This window comes from Erinaceus europaeus, chromosome 9 (genome assembly GCF_950295315.1).
Source record: "Erinaceus europaeus chromosome 9, mEriEur2.1, whole genome shotgun sequence".
Lineage (NCBI taxonomy): Eukaryota > Metazoa > Chordata > Mammalia > Eulipotyphla > Erinaceidae > Erinaceus > Erinaceus europaeus.
This window is the reverse complement of record NC_080170.1, coordinates 42,767,693-42,788,425: the sequence shown is the minus strand read 5'-3', so window position 1 is coordinate 42,788,425 and position 20,733 is coordinate 42,767,693. Positions and strand designations below refer to the sequence as shown.

The window sequence follows — 20,733 nt, the reverse complement described above, 5'->3', positions numbered from 1 at the left end:
ATCCTTCTGCTGATCTTTGTGCTTCACGCCATGTGTGCTGAACCCGCTGCACTGCCACCTGGTCCTGCCCTGGTTTTATTTTTAAATTTGAACAGTCATTCAAACTATATTTATCTACTCCTTGTCATATAGTGATAAGTTCAACATCTCTCTATATATTAAAAAACTTTGATAGTATTTTCACTTTAAAACATTTAAAAAAACACACATAGTAACAATCTTCCTTTTCTTCCCTGTTATTCCACCTTCCTAAGTCTGTTCTCCTTTTCGAGGACAAAACAATGTCTACTTAGAGTAATAAAATAAAGATGTGTAGGCTTCCATTTTTTTTCTTCCTGCAGCTAATGCATACAGGCTGGCATAGTTTCATTAGTGAATTTTCCCTCCTCTAGCTTTTAGTTTGTAAAATGTTCAAACTAAAGAGAAATTTAAAAAAATACTACCATGATTACAACTAGATATTCTTAGGTATATAATCACATTTGCTTGATCTCTTTGGACATTTAAATGTAAGTTGCAGGTGGCATAAATTTGAACCCTAAATATTTCAACATGCAGCACCTAAGAACATATTCTTAGATAACCACACTATGCTATATCACAATCATAATTAAAATCTCCATTAAAATTTCAATTGTTCCAATTAATGACCTTTAAAAAATTGCCTCCAGGATTCAAACAAAGCATATAATATTCATGTAGTTGTCAAGACTTCTTAGTCTCTTTTAATCTAAAACAGCCCCCCTGTTCCTGATCTCATTTCATCTGCCAATTTTAGTCTTAAGAATCCAGGTCAGTTGTCTTATAGAATATGTCATAAACTGATTTTGATTGATTGCCTAAGATTAGATTCAGGTTAACTTTCTGGCAAGAACACTTACATAGTTGGTGCTATTTATATAGATTTTAATCCTTTATTTGTTGTTTGTAACATAGTCTTTGTTTTTCAATTTGATTGTATTCTAACTTTGTACAAGAAGGTTAAATTTTTCTCCTCCATTGCTTTTAGTTCTATGCCTTATCATGTCCTAGAGATGTGTTAACCTCTAAACCTTCTATCTGGTCTTTATAAGTTCTTTATTTTATTTTATTTTTAAGATTTTTATTATCTTTATTTATTGAACAGAGACTGTTCAAATTGAGAGGGTGGGGGAAGATATAAAGGGAGGAAGAAAGACATCCACAGCACTGCTTCACCAGTTGTAAAGCTTTCTCGCTGCAGATGGGGGACCAGGGGCTAGAATCTGAGTTCTTAGGCATTGTAACATGTGCACTCAACCAAATGTGCCACCAGCTAGCCCCAATTTCTTCATTTTAACTAGAAAAAGTGAAGAGTCTAGTCCATTCCTTGATATTCAATTTGATCTGATTTCTTCATAACCCACAATACTAAATTTCTAGGGAATTTAAAATTATTATCTAAATTATTTTATTTAATTTAATGAGAGCTAGAGTTGGAGAGAGGGAGGGGGAGTGAAAGAGGAAGAGGAGAGGGCAAAGGGGAGGGGAGGGAGAGAGATGGCAGAGTACTACTCACCTCTGGCTTATGGTGGTGCTGGGGATTGAACCTGGACTTTGGAACCTTAGGCATGAAAGTCTTTGGCATAACCATTATGCTGTCTCCTTGGCCCCAAAATTAATGTTTTTAACCAGTGCATTTCTCAGCCTTGGTTTATGGCAGTGGAAGGGATTTATCTTGGTCCCTTGGAGCCTCAAGCATAAAAATAGTTTACATATAAACTATGCTATCTCCCCAGTTCGAGTTTTTTTTTTTTAATTAATCTCTTTAAAGAAATAATGTTTTATTATAATAATGTTTATTGTGCGCACATGCACACAATTTTACTACTCTGGGCCACTTTTTTCATTCATATAGACCATGAGAGACAGAGAGAGGGCAATACTACAGCACTGGAACTTCCTGCTGCTATCCTACTGTCTATGTGATGCTAAGGCTCAAGCCTCGGTCTTGTGTGTGGCAATACAGGTACCCAACTTGGTGAACTATTCCTTTGGTCCAACTTTAATTTCTAAAAATCTCATACATAGAATTTATCAGAAAACATAGATTAAAACTCTAGACTTAAAACAGACCTACTAGCTTTGTCCAAAACAGAGACCCCCCCCCCCCCAGGTCTTCATCTGCAATATTTTTGCCTTTAGGTTCATGATTAGCTAACAATTTGTTCTGCTTTATATCTTAACTCTTTTTCAGCCACCAGGTTCCAGATGCTACCACGATGCCAACCAGACTTCCCTAGGCAGACGACCTCACCAATGTGTCCTGGAGCCCCACCTCCCTGCGCCCTGCTCCACTATGGAAAGAGACAGGCTTGGAGTATGGATCGACCTGTCAACACCCATGTTCAGTGGCGAAGCAATTACAGAAGCCAGACCTTCCACCTTCTGCACCCCATAATGATCCTGGGTCCATACTCCCACAGGGATGAACAATAGGGAAGCTATCAGGGGAGGGGACTGGAAACGGAGTTCTGGTGGTGGGAACTGTGTGGAAATGTACCCCTCTATCCTATGGTCTTGTCATTATCTCCATTTTATAAATATAAATAAAAAAAAACCCAAAACTCTAGACCTCCCACCTTTGCTCATGCTGCCTCGCTGCCATGGCAACACAGACAAAGACCTGGGTTCCAGAAGCAGGAGAGCTGTAGCTTACAAGATATCATGGTCCAAGGATGCTGAGTCTGGAGTGTCTAGCCCTACTGGACTATCAGTATTTGGCTCAGTGACATGTTTTTACATATACAGAGTATCTGGTATGCTGCTTTAGAGAACAGGGAAGACATCAGTCAATATAGCATTGCGAGGTTATTCACTGAATATAATTGAAAACAAATAAAAAATATGTATGAAACCACAAATGATCTGAATAGTCAAAGCAGTTTTGAGAAAGACCAATGATCCAATAGGGGTTCTTCAGACTATGAGACTGACAAAGATGGGGCCAGGTGGTAACACACAGGGTTAAAGTGCACACAGTGTGCAAAGCATAAGGACTGCAACAAGGATCCTGGTTCCAGTCCCCTGATCCCCACCTGTAGGGGGGCTACTTCACAGTGAAGCAGGTCTATAGGTGTCTATCTTTCTCTCCCCCTCTTCACCTTCTCCCTCTCTCTCAATTATTCTCTGTTCTATCAACAAGAACAACAACAGCAATAACAATGGAAAAAATGCTGGCTGTCAGGTGCAGTGGATTTGTGGTGTAGGCATGGAGCTCTAGCGATAACCCTGGAGGCAAAAACAAAACAAAACAAAACAAAAAAAAAAAACAGAGACAGAGGAAAAACACCACAACACCAAAAGCTTTCTACAATGCAGGTTGAGTCTAGGCCCAAACCTGGGTCACTTTCATGGCAAAGCAAGTATACTATCCAGGAGAGCTATTTTACTGGCTCTGTAACTTTTGGTTTCATTAAAAGGCTAAAAGTGATTGTAAAGAAATTCTCTGAACTATACACTATAATTTGGGTTAACTTCTAGATAGAAAAGGAACTTTCTTTTAGAGCTCAGTATGGTAAACCACTTAATTCCCCCTAAAAAGATGATTTAGAAATATAATTCCTCTCAGAGGGATTTAAGTTATGTATCATGGAAAATCACTCTGCCTTTAAAAGACTGTATTCTCAGCATATAAAAATAAATAGTATGCAACAAAAGCAACCCCCTTTCAAAGAAAATAATACATAATTATTCATTTAGAGAAAAGAGCCTTAAGAGGCTTAACAATTATTTTTTAAAGTTAATAGGATATTAATACAAGGCTTTGGACCATGGAAACTAGTCAGAGTAACGGATTCCACTTCTCTGCAAGGAACTCACTCAAACAGAGATTGGTGTAATATAAAATTTAGATTCTAGTTACAAATTTTTGCATTTTATACATTAGGAACGAAGAACCCAATCCAATCAGTTTAAATCATGTTCTAAACAAGAAATCTAGCTTTGTGAACCCTTTGATGCTAAAGTAGGTATCTTAAGTTCCCATGGTGGAACAGGATGATGGTTTTGTGGAAGGTGAGATGTACCTATCCTGGGGAAATGTGGATATGTACTCCTGTGACAACCATTTACAATCAACATTCCCTCAATAAAGTGATAATGAAGTTGAAAAAAATATTTGTAATGTGAAATATTTTTTTCATAATGTTTATTTTAATTTTTTATTATCTTCATTTATTGGATAGAGACATCCAGAAATTGAGAGGTGGAAGGGAGATTGAGAGGGAGAGAGACAGAGACACCTGCAGACCTGCTTCACAACTCACAAAGCTTTTCCCCTGCAGGTGGGGACCAGGGGCTCAAACTCTGTCCTTGTGCACTGTAACATGGTTGCTCAACCAGGTGTACCACCACCTGGCCCCTGTAATGTGAAGTTTTAATGGAAAAAAAATTCAAAGTAGTCCGGGAGATGGCACAGTGGATAAAGCATTGGACTCTTAAGCATAAGGTTCCGAGTTCAATCCCTAGCAGCATGTGTACCAGAGTGATGTCTGGTTCTTTCTCTCTCCTATCTTTCTCATTAATAAATACAATCTTTAAAAAAATTCTAAGAAGACATTTTAAAATATGGAAGTTATTTCAAGATGTTCCTTGAGAGGGCTTAATAACTGAAAGTAATTTTATTACAATACTCAGAAAAGGAATACATGTATGAATTCCTAGATTGAAATTACTGTGTCCCATTAGAACTTCTTCCTTTGACAACCAGAAAGGGGCTGAGAAGGTATACTAGCAATTTAGAAGAGGAATACTTACATGTTTTCTTTCTGTAGCTTTTAGAGATTTGGCAGCATAATAAAAAAGTTGTGTTCCACATAAAGCCACCCAGTATTTTGTCCACGATGCTACCTGGAGAGAACAAACACATGAATATAACATAAAAGGCTCTGACTGCTCAGTTTCTCTACCTCTCATGTCAACAATCTTTAGCTTGACTTCAGACAACTCAGTTTTACCTCTGAGTAGTACTGCTTCCAATGTCTTTACATCAGATATTCTTATTTCTAGGATTTAATAAGCTCTACCAGAGCTTTCACCCAGAGATCTTGACCTCATCAAGAGTCTAGCACTTTTTATTATTACCTAGTATTATCTTTCCTCTTTGCTCAGCACATCTGACACATCAGCAGGCAATATTTGCCTTTCTGACTCCATTTCTTGCACCACCCTCACTGTAGGGTTCAACCATCCAGGTTTTCAACTCCAGATCTTTGCACGCTAACTAATTTCCCTTGTGTGGGTCTCACTCAAAGATCTCAAGATGGTGACACCCTCTTCTCTGCATTCACTTTCATATGACATTATCTGAAGGGCTTATTTTTTCCACTTCTCATTACTGGATTGTGATCACCAGGCCACTGGTATGTTGTTTCTTTTTTTGTCACTCAGTTTTGGCATCTGGCATACAATAGGTGTGCGAATGTTTCACTGGTACACTATCTTGTTTATTGGCCTAGAGTAAATCATTGATTTGAGTCTGAGGTGTACTGTCATGGAAGTAGCACCATCACATTAGAGGAAAACCATTTTGACATTTGAAGACCCATTAATAGCCTCAAAAATTTTAAGTATAGATACATGTCAGTTCTTACTCCAAATTAGAGAAATACATTGGAAAAAAGAAAAGAAAACTTTGTCAAGGGGCCAGGGATGTGGCTCAGTGGGTAGGAAGCATGTCTTATATGTATGAGGCCTTGGGTTTGACCCCTGGCACAGTTTACAAAAGTGATATTGAGGCTGAGAAAAACAGTTCAACTGGTTGAGCATTTGCGTGCCTGAGCTTCTAGTTTGATCCTTGGCACAACATGTATCAGACTGGCATTCTAACTTGCTTTCTCTGTTTTGTGTGAAATTTTCTCTCTTATATGTAATAGATACAATAAATCTTGGGGGGGGGAGAAAAAAATCTGTGTCAAACTATGGTGCTACTAGGTGAGAAGAATGCTGAAGGTGTTTTTTAAATTTTTAAAAAATTATCTTTATTTACTGGATAGACACATGCGGAAACTGAGAGGGAAGGGGGTGCTAGAGAGGGAGAGAGAGAGACACCTGCAGCACTATGTCACCACTTGTGAAGCTTTCCCCCTGCAGGTGGGGCTTGAACCTGGTTCCTTGTGCACAGTAACATGTGCAATCAACCAGGAGTGCCACCACCGGCCCCTGCTAAAGATTTTTGTGTTGAAATGCTTTGTTCTACTCATATTTTAAAAGTATATAATGTAGTTTGGAGGACATTTAACATGTGAATTCTATTTTAAAAAGGAAAATAAAATAGTACCACAGAGATCTAAATAAAAAACAGAATTGACAAAATACTGGCTGAATTCTACATTTTTAGGATTGTTATTCTCATCCCCCCCCCCATTTTATTACTAAAGACTTTCTAGCAGTATATACATTCCAGGTTCTCTGAGAAAAGGTTATGTATAGTAACTTTATCACTGGAAGAAAGATGAGCAGGAGTATTTTTATTTAAGTGGCTTTAGTGTTCTGGCTCCTATGCTATTTAATGTTTACATCAATGACCTCCCAGAAACTTCAAGGAAGTTCATCTACGCCAATGACATCTGCTGTGCAACTCAGGCATCCAAGTTCGACATCCTCGAGGAAACACTCACGAAACACATGTCTCTGATATCTGATTACTGTAAAAAATGGCGACTAATCCCTAGCACAGCAAAAACGGTATCATCTGTTTTCCATCTACACCATGCCTCGGCCTCGCGTGAGCTTAATGTGCAGCTTGGTGATACGAGAATCCGGCATGAAGCCCAGCCAGTCTATCTTGGCGTTACTCTCGATCGCACTCTGTCATTTCACGAACATCTCATAAAAACTGCAGCAAAGGTGGGCGCGAGGAATAACATCATTGCAAGACTGGCCAGCTCCTCATGGGGCGTGAGCGCTTCCACACTACGATCATCATCTCTGGCATTATGCTATTCCACTGCAGAATACTGTGCCCCAGTATGGTTCCGTAGCCCCGATGTCCACTTGGTCGATTCCAAATTATATTCCTCCATGAGGATAATTTCTGGAACCATCCGTTCCACCCCGGTTCCATGGCTGCCAGTTCTTAGCAACACCGCCCTGCCAGATATTCGTCGGGATGCGGCATCATCTAAGTTCATTTCCCACGTCTACGCTCGACCGGACCTGCCAATATACGCGGATATCTTCGCTCACCCTGTCCAACGCTTGATGTCTCGTCACCCAATCTGGTCCCCTACGCCTACACTGAACTTCTCTGTTCCAGTCTCTTGGAAACAGAGTTGGCAGTCAGCTGAGGTAAAGAACAAACACCTCATCACAGACCCCTGCAAGTGTCAACCCGGCTTTGACCTAGCACGTTATGATTGGGCCCTCCTCAATCGCTATCGAACAGGCCATGGCCTGTGTGCCGCTATGTTCCATCGCTGGGGAGTCAGAGACGACCCGAACTGCCCCTGCGGCTCCAGACAGACTATGACCCACATAGTCAACGACTGCCACCTCTCCAGATTCAAAGGAGGTCTTGAAACTTTACACTGTTAACTGGATACGGAAGAAGGGCAAACGCTAGAAGAAGTGTCTGATTTATATGGCAGGTATAAAAATATTTTAAGAATCATGGCTGGGCAAATGTCAACTATACACTTTGTATTATTTAATTTCTTTTGATACATTTTAGGGTTCTATTTGCATATCTCTAGGAGTGTGTTAAAATATAATAAAAATCTTGGGGGGTTGGGCGGTGGCGCAGTGGGTTAAGCGCATGTGGACTAAGCGTAAGGACCGGTGTAAGGATCCCGGTTCAAGACCCCGGCTCCCCACTTGCAGGGGAGTCGCTTCACAAGCAGTGAAGCAGGTCTGCAGGTGTCTATCTTTCTCTCCCCCTCTCAGTCTTCCCCTCCTCTCTCCATTTCTCTCTGTCCTATCCAACAACGAACAACATCAACAATGGCAATAATAATAACCACAACGAGGCTACAACAACAAGGGCAACAAAAGGTGGAAAAAAATAATAAAAATCTTACTGTAGGTTTTTTGCCTTCTTTTAACAAAGTTTTTCTCCTGAGAACACCTTGAATTGTAACAGCTCCTGGATATAAATGTACTGCCAAATCTTCTGATTCTGCTGAACTGTACAATGAAATGAAAAAAAGAACATGTAAGACCTTTTGTTTATAATAGTTACCATGTATGGAAACAGCTCCTTGAGTAAGATACTTGTCTTGCCAGGAGTAACCCAGGTTCAACCTCTGGCAGCAAGTGGGAGTGCCATAGCACTGGGAGGAAACTCCAGTGCTGCAGAATCTTCCCCTTTCTCTCTCTCTGAATGGTCAAAAATCAGCCATGAGTAAGGGGAGACCAGGCAAAAGCAAGAAGTCAGCTTAAAAATAAAAAAGGCAGGTTTAAATAAAATGTAACTATACTTAATTTTAAAACATACTTTACTCAGAATAAGTAAGCAAAAGTTATTCAGGATTTTAAATTCAGCAGATGATTCAAACAATGCTATTATTTTTGAACAAAAATAACATAGAAAGACTATGATGATGATTCACTTTAGTAAAGGTTAAAGATTTTAAGGGTTTTCTTCTTCATGTGCCATGCTGCATCACTGCTGTAATATTTATGCCTTTCCATTAGAAATCCTAAGTCCTGGTAGAAGAGATGATGATTCTGTTTGTTAAAATCATTTAAGCATGAAAAACTCAACAGAAAATAAAGTTTAAAAAAGGAAAAAGAAAAAAGACTATGTTTAATACTGATCTAGGTAAAATAAATAAGGCAATTAAGAATTTTTTAAAAACTGGTTTTCTATAATAAAATTTTAATGACATTTAAATGCTATTAATATATATGTGTTTGGTTATAGTTCTATAGTTTTCCAAGAAAGGAGTAATTCCCAACTTCAAGACTTCCTTTTCATCTATCACCACAAAAATAACCAAACACTTCTTCTCCCAATGATTTAAAGTTTGAGACTTTAAATTCTGTTATCCTCTGGTGATTTAACAGGAGTTGCAGAATTCCTGGAAAATCAAAGAAAACTAGAGTTTGCCAGTTTAATTCCTAATTATTTAGGTGTCTTCAAAGTGACTCAAATCCCTAGAAACCACCAGAAATTTCGGGATAGGGCTATTTATATGCAGGGAGGTATATACAAGAGTTTCAGAAACTACAAAACTGACGTTTAGTTCTACAGTTTGCTTTTGTATGGTATAATTTCATTTTACCATTAACTAACCTCTAGCTCCTAATAAGTTATCTTTGTTTTCTTCTACAGTTAATATAGTACCAAAAGAAGCCCAATTTAACTAGATGAACTGAATAAAAATGAATATAAGTTATAAATATTGTCAAATGAAGTAGTTTTTTAAATTCAGGAACTGTAGTTTAATAGAAAAAAAAAGACAAATCAACTAGACTTACTAGCAAAGTAAATGCTTTGATTGTAGCCTTTTAATAACAAGTGGGATTTTGTATTACTCATCCAAAAACTAAGTGTTAGAATCTGCATTAAAAAGCAATCAATTTTAAATTATTTTAGCGATGTGATATAAAGATACATGCTTTAACAATTAGCTCTGTGGATTGGAAAGAATAGTTGAAATTTATTTCTAGATTAAATCTCAGGAAAGAAAAGTTTTCTGGACATTGTGTTTATTTTTTTTTTAAACCAATCAGATGAGAAAGAGCAGACAAAATGTGAAACCACACCCATGGAAGCCAATCACCAACACCACAGGGGAGTTTTGTGACCCCTGAATGCAGGGGAATTGTACCTGCTGGCCTTCATGTGGCTTCGATAGCCATTTCGTGCCACTCTTGTCACCGGGCCGAGTGAATGGTACAATCTGTTCCTGTTGGATTCCATTATAAATTGTATATATTACATATACTTTTACTCACATAATTATCATCATCAGAACCTAGAACAGCATAGTAATGTCTTTGTACTTTCTAAATCTTATGGAGGCTAGTATGAAGTTGTCTTTTTTTTTTTTTTTTTATAAGCATGCAGCATAAATCTCAAAAAATTTCTCTGCTAACTCTAGAAATACTTATAGGTACATGCCATGCATTTATATATACAATATCTGTTATAAATCTGTTGAAATGATTATAGAGCTATTATAAGTAAATAGTATGAAAACTGAAAAATTCTTTTTTCTTCCATTTCTTAAATTACAGTTTAAATATGATTTATATGCATGAATCATTTTTATTATGTGTCCCTATGAAGACACCTAAAATAAATATGGCCTTTCCACTTAAAATTAATGTGGCTTAACCATTTCATTTTTCTCTCTGTCCTCTTTAGATTAAACCAAGTAAACTAATAAAAGGGATAAAACTGAACCATAAATATAGGCCCTATTTTATTCCTACAACTGATAACGTAAATAAGTGATAAAGTGGTATGAGTTAATATTGCTCCATAATGGCATGTGTTACTTAACAGAGAAAATAAATTCACAGAAACATTAATATTTCTTTGCCTGTGAAAAGCCATGAGTAGCACTGTTGATGAATGATACTTTAAATAAAGAACGTTTATTTAAGCAGTAACATGTGATGTCTTTCTAGGAAGAATACAGAATGGTATGTTTAACATTCAGAGTATTGTCTTCAAGTTTACAATCCACAGATAGTCTTTTCATCAAAATTTTTGTTTATTTTTATTATTTCATGTCTGAGTTTTGCTGGGCAGCATTAATTTGCTATCAAAATGTTCTAAGAACCACTGGCTTAAACTTGGCAAAAGCACAGTACATATTTTTAGCTACAAATGCCTGCAAAGCAAAACATTTGTCATAAAAAAATAGTGTTTTGAGATGTGAGAATAATACTGTTAAGATACTATTTTCATAAGTAACTTGCTGGGATGAGAACAGATTATCTAACAGACTGACAATTTTGTTTCCTTATTTATAACTTAATCACTTTGACAACATTTTTGTTCATAAATATTTTTAATCTGAAGTGGTCCGGGAGGTGACGCAGTGGGTAAGGCATTGGACTCTCAAGCATGAGGTCCTGAATTCAATTCCTGGCAGCACACGTACCAGATTGATGTCTGGCTCTTTTCTCTCTCCTTCTATGTTTCTCTTTAATAAATAAAATCTTAAAAATTATTTTTAATCTTAATATAAGACACTGTTCAGTCTGCGTCTGAGGTGTTATGCTCTTTCTAAAAGGTGTGAACGAAGAAAATTGCACAAATTCAGACAACTATCAAGTTTTTCTCATTTCAGGCAAATTGAAAATGAAAATGGGAAGACCTATAATATGTTCAAACAAGTCAAGAATCCCCCAAAACAAAAGAGAATGAAACTGAGGAACACTGATAGAGAGGATCAAAAGTACTGTGAAATACTGGGCTTATGAGTAAAATCATAATTAGCTAACAGTAAAAGACTTTTATGAAATTTCACCAAGAATAAATACTAGTGGTGTACCTGGTTATAAAGTACAAGGACATGGATTCAAGCCCCCAGTCTCCACTTGTAGTGGGGAAGCTGCATGAGTGGTGAAGCAGTGTTGCAGGACTCTTTTCTCTTCCCACACCCTTCTCTCTCTCCTGCCCCCACTATGTTTTCCTTCCCTTTCAATTTCTGTCTCTATCCAAAAAATAATAAATAAAAAACAGAAAAAAGGAACAAGTATCTAACTTTCCAATTAAACACCATTAAATTATCCAATTCAAATATAATTTAATTTCAAGTCTATACTTAGTGTAATTGTTTTCTATTAAAAAGTGATTAGTTGGGAGTAAGGTAACTAAATATTTTCATCTGATCTTTAAATTTCAATCTAGGGAGGTGGCTGGGGGATAGCTTATCTGCTAGAGCACAAAATTTACCATGCGAATACACAGGTTAGAGGCCCTGGCTACATGGGAGCACCACGTAGTGACAATATTAATTATAAACCTATATTCCTTGTGTAAACTCTTGAATTCTGTCACCTCTGAAGCTTGAGTTTACAGCAATTCAAATTTACTAAGTCATTTCAACTTTGATACAGTATCAGAGACTGAAGCTGATCATATAGTTAAGTCTTAAAATTATTTGAATCAAAATTTGAGGAATTTTACTTTTGAACATATAATAAACTGCATATTATTCCTTAATTATAGCTTTAATGTAATAAAGACCAAACACAGTCTTATCTAATAAACATGTATTTGATAAGACTGAATTTCAGTCTTACATATGAACATCTAGTTTTGGCACCAGTAATATCAAAGCTTAAATAATCCCTCAGACATATGTAATAAATACTCTTTTAATCCTATACTTTAAGGAACAAAATAATACTCATTTAATCCTATACTAAAATCCTATACTAAAATACTAAATACTAAATACTAAAATCCTATACTAAAAAAAATACTCATTTAATCCTATACTTTAAGGAACAAAATAAACTCTAGAAAGTCTGAGCAGAGGGACTGGGTGGTGGCACACCTGGTTGAGCACACATGTAATCAATGCTCAAGGACCTGGGTTGAGGCCTCCACACTCCCACCCCAGTCCCCACCTGCGGGGGAAATCTTTGCAAGTGGTAAAGCAGTGCTGCAGGTCTCTCTCTGTTTTCTTCTCTATCTTCCCCTTCCTTCTAAATTTCTGGCTGTTTCTACCCAATAAATAAATAAAGATAAATTTTTTTTTAAAAAAGTAAGTTTGAGTAGACAAGTCTTCTTACCTTTCAAAAGCAGGCCATGAGGTCTCTTCACTTAATTCGGAACCATCACTGCTACCTAAATCGAAGAATTATTCTATTTTTTATACATCAGAATTACAGATTTTATGCATGTACAAACTATTGTATTAACTGTCAACTGTAAAACATTAATCCCCCAATAAAGAAATAAAATAAAAAGAACAACTAACCAAACTTGGTACTACAACAATGTAAAACTTTCTTTGATCAGAATATTAGTTATAATATGAAGTTTTAAATTAACTGGCAAAAAGTAAAGGGAAGTGAATTTAGAGACCTCAGATAAGATTAGTCTGACTAAAAATTTATTTTAAAGAAAACAAAATGAGATGAATAATATGTTCCTTTATTTATCTGCTGTCAAGACATTCACAGCTAGGGTTCCATGAAACACAAATGCTAGCCGTACCATCACTTCTACATATTTAGAATGGCTAGTTAGGAATCATTCTTGGACAACTAAACACTAGTCACTGAAATAGTTTTCTGTGTGTGTGGTTTAGGCGAAAAATCCAAGGTAGTCTGTTGTTGTTGGGGTCTTATAGATGTGTGTTTTAGGGGGCAGGATCTCACACATGCACAATTTCACTGTGTGTGTGTGCGTGTGCGTGTGTGTATACGTGTAGCCAGGGTCTCATAAGGTACAATTTCAGCACTCAAAACTGCCATGTGTGTGTAGGCAGTGTCTCACACATGTACAATTTTACCACTCAGAACTGCCTTTTCATCTAGATTGAGAAGGGGAGATACACCACAGCACCAGAGCTTCCTCTGGTATCAGTCTTCCAAGTCTGGGCTATACACATGACAAGGTTTGTGCTCTACCCTGTAAGATACCTCTCCAACCATATAGATTATTGTTTGACTTTTAGTACCATGTGGTAAAATGCAAGCATGTCAGTGTCATTTATTGAAAGAAAATGTTAGCTTTTCCAAAATCATGAAGCATAGACATGCCTCACTCAGCTGAGCAAGATGGCTTTTCATTTAATAAGAAGACACATCCCACATTAGAAAATGGAGGTCACTGCTATAATTATTAATTTGTTTTGCCATTTCCTTCCTTTTTCTCTTCTGCTATCAACACATTCAACACTTGTCTTTAGTTTATTTGCCCTCTTTTCTAAGTGACTACAATCAGTCTCACAATCTGACATGGTATAACATACTTACTCCAGGGAGGCTGGGTGGTGGTGAACCTGGTTGAGAGCACACATTACAGGGTGCAAGGACCCAGTTATAACCCCCTGCTCCCCACTTCCATAGGGGAATCTTCACGAGTGGTGAAATAGTGTTGCAGGTATCTCTCTTTCTGTCTGTCTCTCCCTACCCTCTACTCTTAATTTCTGCCTCTATCCAAAATAAATAAATTCATTAATTAAAAAAATAAACAGGCTTACTCCTATCCTCCACTCATACATCTTACCTTACTTATCCCATTGAGTTCCAGATTCTTCATTCAGTTACCTAACAACTCATGGTCAAAGATGTCCAAAACAGAATTGTCAATTGCCCAAATTCAGTCTTCTTTCATGGATACTGTGCTACCCAGTGACTGCTGTTATAGTCTTCTCTAGAGTGGCCATAGCATCACCAACTATATACTTAACTTGGGAGTCATACTTGACTCTTTTTTTCTTTATTGAGGGATTAATGTTTTACAGTTGACAGTAAATACAATAGTTTGTACATGCACAACATCTCTCAGTTTCCCACACAATAATACAAGCCCCACTAAGTCCTGTAACAGGACCTGAACTCTCTTCCCCACCCACACGTCTTTTACTTTGGTGCAATACACCGACTTTCTTGTTTACACATCCATACTGCATGTAGCATTCAGTTCAACCTCTCTACCTTTTCTCCCATCATCCCTTGAAAGAAAGCCTCTGCTTTTGAAGTAAAAAACAAGCAACATTTAAATCATTATGAATTATTAATGTTAATTTCAGAGGCTATTACTAAGATGTCATTCTTCTGTCACTCTTACTACATTTTTTTCTATTTGTAGTAATGCTAGTTACTTTTTTTTCCAGATGAGTTTTGTTAAAAAACTTATTTTATGTTGTATGCTTTACATTGGGTTCTAGTTCTCCCCCGCCAAGAGAATTAGATCAGTCCAGTTAATTTCGCGGGCCCGCTTGGCCCCACCCCTAGGGACCCCGCCAGAGTTGAAGAGTTCCAGAGTTAGAGGGTTCCTGAGTTTGAGAGTAAGAGAGAGTGCTTGCGCCGCCACAAAGAGACAGCAGAGTTCTGTTTGGTGATTAGTTTGGTTTAGTTTATAAATCGTTGTTCCTGAATAAAGAAATACAGCTTCCCTGCCCAGCCGTTGTCTCCGCATCTCTGTTACCCGCCGTGAAGCTAACCCGCCCGGCAAGAGCCGTCCGAATTTTAACAATTTTACATAATTGCAGCCCTCTTGAAGGAATATTCTCACCTATTGATATTCCACTGGAGAGAGTAGAGCTTTCAGCTTGGCCTCGAGATGGTGCATGGGGCTCCATGACACTGTCATCTAAGAGATGCCTTGGCCCTGCATTCGGAAATGTTGCACTCTTAAACTCTGCTGTATTCATCTTATGAATGAAACTGGAAACAAAGAGAAATATGCTCTTATATTTCATGAATTGAGATGAAAGGTACTCTATATAAAAATGTAGGATATGGGAGGATTTACCTACTACTCTGAACTTCTTAGCTATCAGACTAATGAACACACAAACTTTACCATGAACGTCTCAAATGAATAGTTCAGGAAAAATATTTTAGTAAACCAGGTCACATTCACCTATGTCACAGGGAAAAATTTTATCCTGAGTCTTAGTTCATTACACTGCTTCACATTTGCTTTTGGAAAACTGCTGTTAAATTTTCATAGTTTATGATTATAAAGTGGGGGTTCTGCTCTGAAAGAACACTCTTGCAAAGCTATACAAAGTTAAACAAAAACATCAGTCTCCCTGTATGTCTAGGAATAAAAAGGATTAATAATTAATTTATGGTGGTGGAGACAAGCAATAGCTATACTGATATAAAGGCTATCATTTTAAAAGAAAATAGTACATTGCTTTCCTGATTTTAGTTAAGATGTCATTATGTAATATCACTTATCTCCTCAAGTGTAAAGGTTTTTTTTTTTTAAAGTTCATTTCTAAATTAAGACAAAGGAAGAGATAAGAGTTTTTAGGTCAGCCAGGTGGCAGTGCACCTGGCTGAGCACACATGTTACAATGTGTAAGGACCTGGGTTTGAGCCCCTAGTCCTCACCTGAAGGGGAAAAGCTTTGCAAGTGGTGAAGCAGTGCTGCAGGTGTCTCTCTCTTCCTCTCTACCTTCCCCTACCCTCTTGACTTCTGGCTGTCTCTATCAAATAAATAAAGATAAAAATAAATTAAAAACAAGTTTTTTAGGCAAACAACCCATTTTACTGAACCAGAAAAAGACTATTGTTACACCAACAAAATCATGCAATAATTCTACTATTTACTGTCTAGATAATAAAATAACTAGAAAAGATTTTAACAGCTAGGTAAGAGTTAAGGGAACTGACTTGTAACCCAGACTGTGGCACTTTCTGTGTCCATGAGAAATCAGGTTCCGAGGGGAAGGTGGAGTCTGGGGCAGTAAGGACCCCTCAGCTGCAATGCTTTTTCTTCCACTTTGTGGAGATGCACTCACTTCAGGACCTAGCAGAATGAAAGAGATAGAGAGATCTCAAATGATTTTAAAATTATCGTATTTCTAATCTCAATATAAAATATGGTTTGAATTTTAAGATAATCTTTAAAAAAGTTTTGGTCTTAAAGCACAAAATTCCAAAACATAATAGTATCATATTTTCCCCAACCTCAGAGGAAACAGTAGAATTAGAGATGGGTTCAGTACCTCAAATTACAGTGAAGATCTGAACTAACCACTCAGGTCTTCTGTTTCCTAGTTCTGTGTTCATTTAATTTTACAGTTTGCTTCTTCACTCAAGTTTCAGATTTCTTAAATAAGGAACATGTATTGGCAAAACATTTGAATTAGAATTTAAATCTATCTTGACACTGCTCAAAGCTTACGGAAACTTTCTATGGGAATAAAACAAAAAGAACTCAGAAGTACACAGATCTAAAAAATTTAAGTGTGAAAAGAAAACTTAATTTCTGAGACTTAGAGGAAAATATTTTCCTGTGCTTGAAATACTCTCCCTCAGGTATCATCATGGCTGGTGTCTTCACCTAGTTGGGTCCTCAAACATTCTTCAAATATAATAATATGAAGCTCAGTGTCAAGGTCTGTATTTTGAATTTTAAAACAGGTACTTATCAGTGAATTCTTAATCAGTAATTCTCTTCAATATTTATTTCTGACTATGTGCAGCATACATATAACATTTCTCTTCAATATTTATTTTTGACTATGTGCAGCATACATATAACATTTCCATTATAATACAGTAAGATACTATAAGACAGTTTTGGCCTAGTTTAAAAAATTAATAATGAAAAAAAATTTTTTTTGTTTGGTCTCCAGGGTTATCACTGGGGCTCATTGCCAGCACTTTGAATCCACTGCTTTTGGTGCCACTTTACACTTTTTTTTTTAATTGGATAGGACAGAAAGAAACTGAGAGGGGAGAATGAGGGAGAGAGGGAGAGAGAGAGACAGAGAGATACTGGCAGACCTGCTTCACCACTTATGATGTGACCTTCCTGCAGGTGAGGAGCAGGGGCTCAAACTGGGATCCTTGCACAGGTTCTTGTGCTTTGTACTATGTGTGATTAACCCAGTGCACCATGTCCTGCCCTCCCTGAAATTTTATAATTTCAAGTTAGTAGAGTCTTCTACTCAGACCACAGAGGTTTTTAGTATAATAAACCCTCACTGTCTAGGATGAAGACTTAAAAAAATTCTTAATAAAAATAGATGTTCATAAACACTTACCTTTTACTTTCTGTATTTTTTTTATTTTTATTTATTTTATTTTTGAGAGAGATGCAGAGAGAGAGAGAGAGAAACAGAGGGAGAGAGACAGAGAGAAACACCAGAGCACTGCTCAGCTCTGGCTTATGGTGGTGCAGGGGATTGAACCTGGGATTTAGGAGCCTCAGGCATGAGAGTCTGTTTACATAACCATTATGCTGTCTCCCCTGCCCCACTGTCTGTATTTTTATTGATTAGTTGGCATATATCGTTGTGCACTACTGACAAACTACAATTAAGAGAGTGACGTAAAGAGAAAAAGACCAGGTTGTTCAGCTCTGGCATTTAGTGGCACTGCAATTTTGAACCTAGAACTTCTGGGGCTTTAGGCATGCAATTCTGGTGTGATAATGCTGTACTATCTTCCTGGATGCAAGTAACAACTTTTAATTAAACAAACGAACAAAAAGTTGATAGATTTTTATGCCAAAGTAAATGTTTGCATGCAGTGTGAAATGTGCTAAGTATTTTTATTTACTTTGTTATTAGAGTATCTGATTATTACTTGGTAATGAGAGAAAACAATGTACTAACCTACTAAATCTTCCCTGGAAGCAGCAGAACGTGGTGTACTTGTTCCTGGTTCTATCTTCAGTGAAAGTCTGAATTTGAAACATGAAAGGATTAACATTTGACAAAGTACTATTAAAATCTTGTATTTACTCACAAAAAACTAAAAATATTTTAATAAAATAGTCTTAGCTATACATTTCTCTTGAAAAGCTATCTTTACTAAGCTTTAATTTATTAAACTTTCACACAAAGTTAATTTTATGATTAGGAAATATCAGGGAGTAAAAAACATGAAAATTGATATTTACAAACAGAAAGATCTTCCCCAAACTATCCTAACACTGGTGAAGAATTTGACACATTGAAAGATATTTGATGATTAACAGAGATTTAACTAGAGGTTACTTGTAAGATGCCAACAATCACACAATAAAGCTAAGCAAAAACTTTGCAAGAAACATAAAAAGGTCAAAGTAAGAAGCCTCAAGGAAAATAATTTTAATTATTTTTTTTTTTGTCTCTCTCTCTTTTTTTTTTTTGCCTCCAGAGTTATCACTGGGGCTTAGTGCTAGAACTATGAATCCATTGCTCCTGGTGGCCATTTTCCCCATTTTATTCAAGAAGACAGAGAAACTGAGAGGAGGGGAAGAGAAAGAGGGAGAAAGAAACATAAGACACCTGCAGATCTGCTTCTCTACTTGTGAAGCTGACCCCCTGCATGAGGAGACGGGGGCTTGAACCTGGATCCTTGTGTTTCCTACTATGTGCACTTAATTAGGTGTGCCACTGTGTCTTCTTTTTAAAAATAAATTTTAAAAAATTTATTTATTTTGCCTAGAGTCAGAAATTGAGAGAGGTGGGGGGAAATTCAGAGGGAGAGAGACAGACAGCTGCAGCACTGTTTTACCACTTGTGAAGCTTCCCCCCTACAGGTGGAGGCTAGGGCCTTGAACTCAGGTCCTTGGAATGTTGTAACCTGTGTTCTCAACCAGGTGTGCCACCACCCAGTCCCTCAAACTTTTTGCCCTACCCTTTGAAAAACAACAAACAAAAAAACAAGAACAAAAAACCCCCATCAAGCTGGCTGTTAAAAGAGTATGGGGTTAATAAATATAAAATTCCTTCTACTGTGGGCAGCACTAATAGATAGTAAGGAGGAATCAAGAGCAGCTATTTTAAAAGTGCTTTTTAAAATTCCTTTTAAGGAGTTTTCTCCTTAAAAACAGAGCAAAAGGTATGTACGGTGCTATTCTGGACAAACATGTCTCTTATCTGAGGCATGTAGGTCCAATAATCTCTCAATCCATAAAACCAGCTGAAAATAAGTTCAAAGATGTGGCCAAAATTACTATTGAAAAGGGAGTAACTTTTCTAGTTATTAATTAAATTTCACTCTACTACAAGATTTCTCGATAAAAATTCCAGTATTTGAATATAGAGGGAAAGAATAAATTTTAAGGAGAACTATCAAATATTCTCAATAACTTGATAAAAAGGACATACTTCAAATAAAACAAATGAACTATTTTTATATATGCTCACATATCAAATAGTTACAAAGAAGTATTTAATATACTACAGTGAATAGTCAATGGGTTGAGCACTTGAATGCTATGACATAGGACTTAGATGTCTAAGTACATGGCAGTGAAAGGATAGAGGGCAGGAACAAGTTACACAAACCACTTTTAACGTTCCAACCTACTTGTAATTATCATCTTCCACAAACTTTTGTAGTTCTTCTATATACTGAACAGAGTTCAAATATTTCTGGACATGAGGCAACATGGGGATATCTAAACATAACAAGATAAATAACCAATGAAATTCATTATAACCAAGTTTTAAAAGAATATATATTTAAGGATAAATTAAGGAACCATGGATAAAAATTGTTTATTAACATCAGACTTAAAGATAGTGAATTTTACTATAACCAAAAACCTCAATTCCTTTCCTAACTGAAAAATATAAGGACTATTTATTAACATAATAGATCAGAGAGGTAAAAAGAGGTAAAGGTAACAGGAAAATAATTTTTAAATGTTTTTATCTTTATTTATTGGATAGAGACAGCCAGAAATCAAGAGGGAAGGGGGTGATAGAGAGGGAGACAGAGACACCTGCAATCCTGTTTCACCACTTGTGAAGCTTTCCCCCTGCAGGTGGGAACCAGGGACTTGAACCCAGGTCCTTGCATTGTAATGCATGCACTCAACCAGGTGCACCATTACCAGCCCCCCCCCCCTTTTTAACCTTTTAAAATATATTTATTTTCCCTTTTGTTGCCCTTGTTTTTTTTTTACTGTTGTTGTTATTGATGTCTTCATTGTTGGATAGGACAGAGAGAAATGGAGAGAGATGGGGAAGACAGAGAGGGGGAGAGAAAGACAGACACCTGCAGACCTGCTTCACCACCTGTGAAGCGACTCCCCTGCAGGTGGGGAGACGGGGGCTCAAACCGGGATCCTTACACCGGTCCTTGCGCTTTGTGCCACATGCACTTAACCTGCTGTGC

General features: G+C 37.0%; 1 protein-coding gene across 3 annotated transcripts in view; it reads right to left on the bottom strand.

Annotated features, from left to right (window-relative positions):
• RALGPS2 (Ral GEF with PH domain and SH3 binding motif 2) overlaps positions 1–20,733 on the bottom strand; it is a 144,951-nt gene that overhangs the window by 15,178 nt on the left and 109,040 nt on the right. For 2 of the 3 annotated variants that reach the window (XM_060197741.1, XM_060197742.1), the window contains exons 10-17: positions 19,921–20,011; positions 18,237–18,304; positions 16,285–16,420; positions 15,173–15,324; positions 12,718–12,772; positions 9,792–9,869; positions 8,037–8,142; positions 4,777–4,869 (exon numbers count right to left, since the gene is read on the bottom strand). In XM_060197741.1, the coding sequence (XP_060053724.1) occupies positions 4,777–4,869; positions 8,037–8,142; positions 9,792–9,869; positions 12,718–12,772; positions 15,173–15,324; positions 16,285–16,420; positions 18,237–18,304; positions 19,921–20,011 (779 nt within the window). The remainder of the gene's footprint in view (positions 1–4,776; positions 4,870–8,036; positions 8,143–9,791; positions 9,870–12,717; positions 12,773–15,172; positions 15,325–16,284; positions 16,421–18,236; positions 18,305–19,920; positions 20,012–20,733) is intronic. The other variant, XM_060197743.1, reaches the window with a different exon arrangement.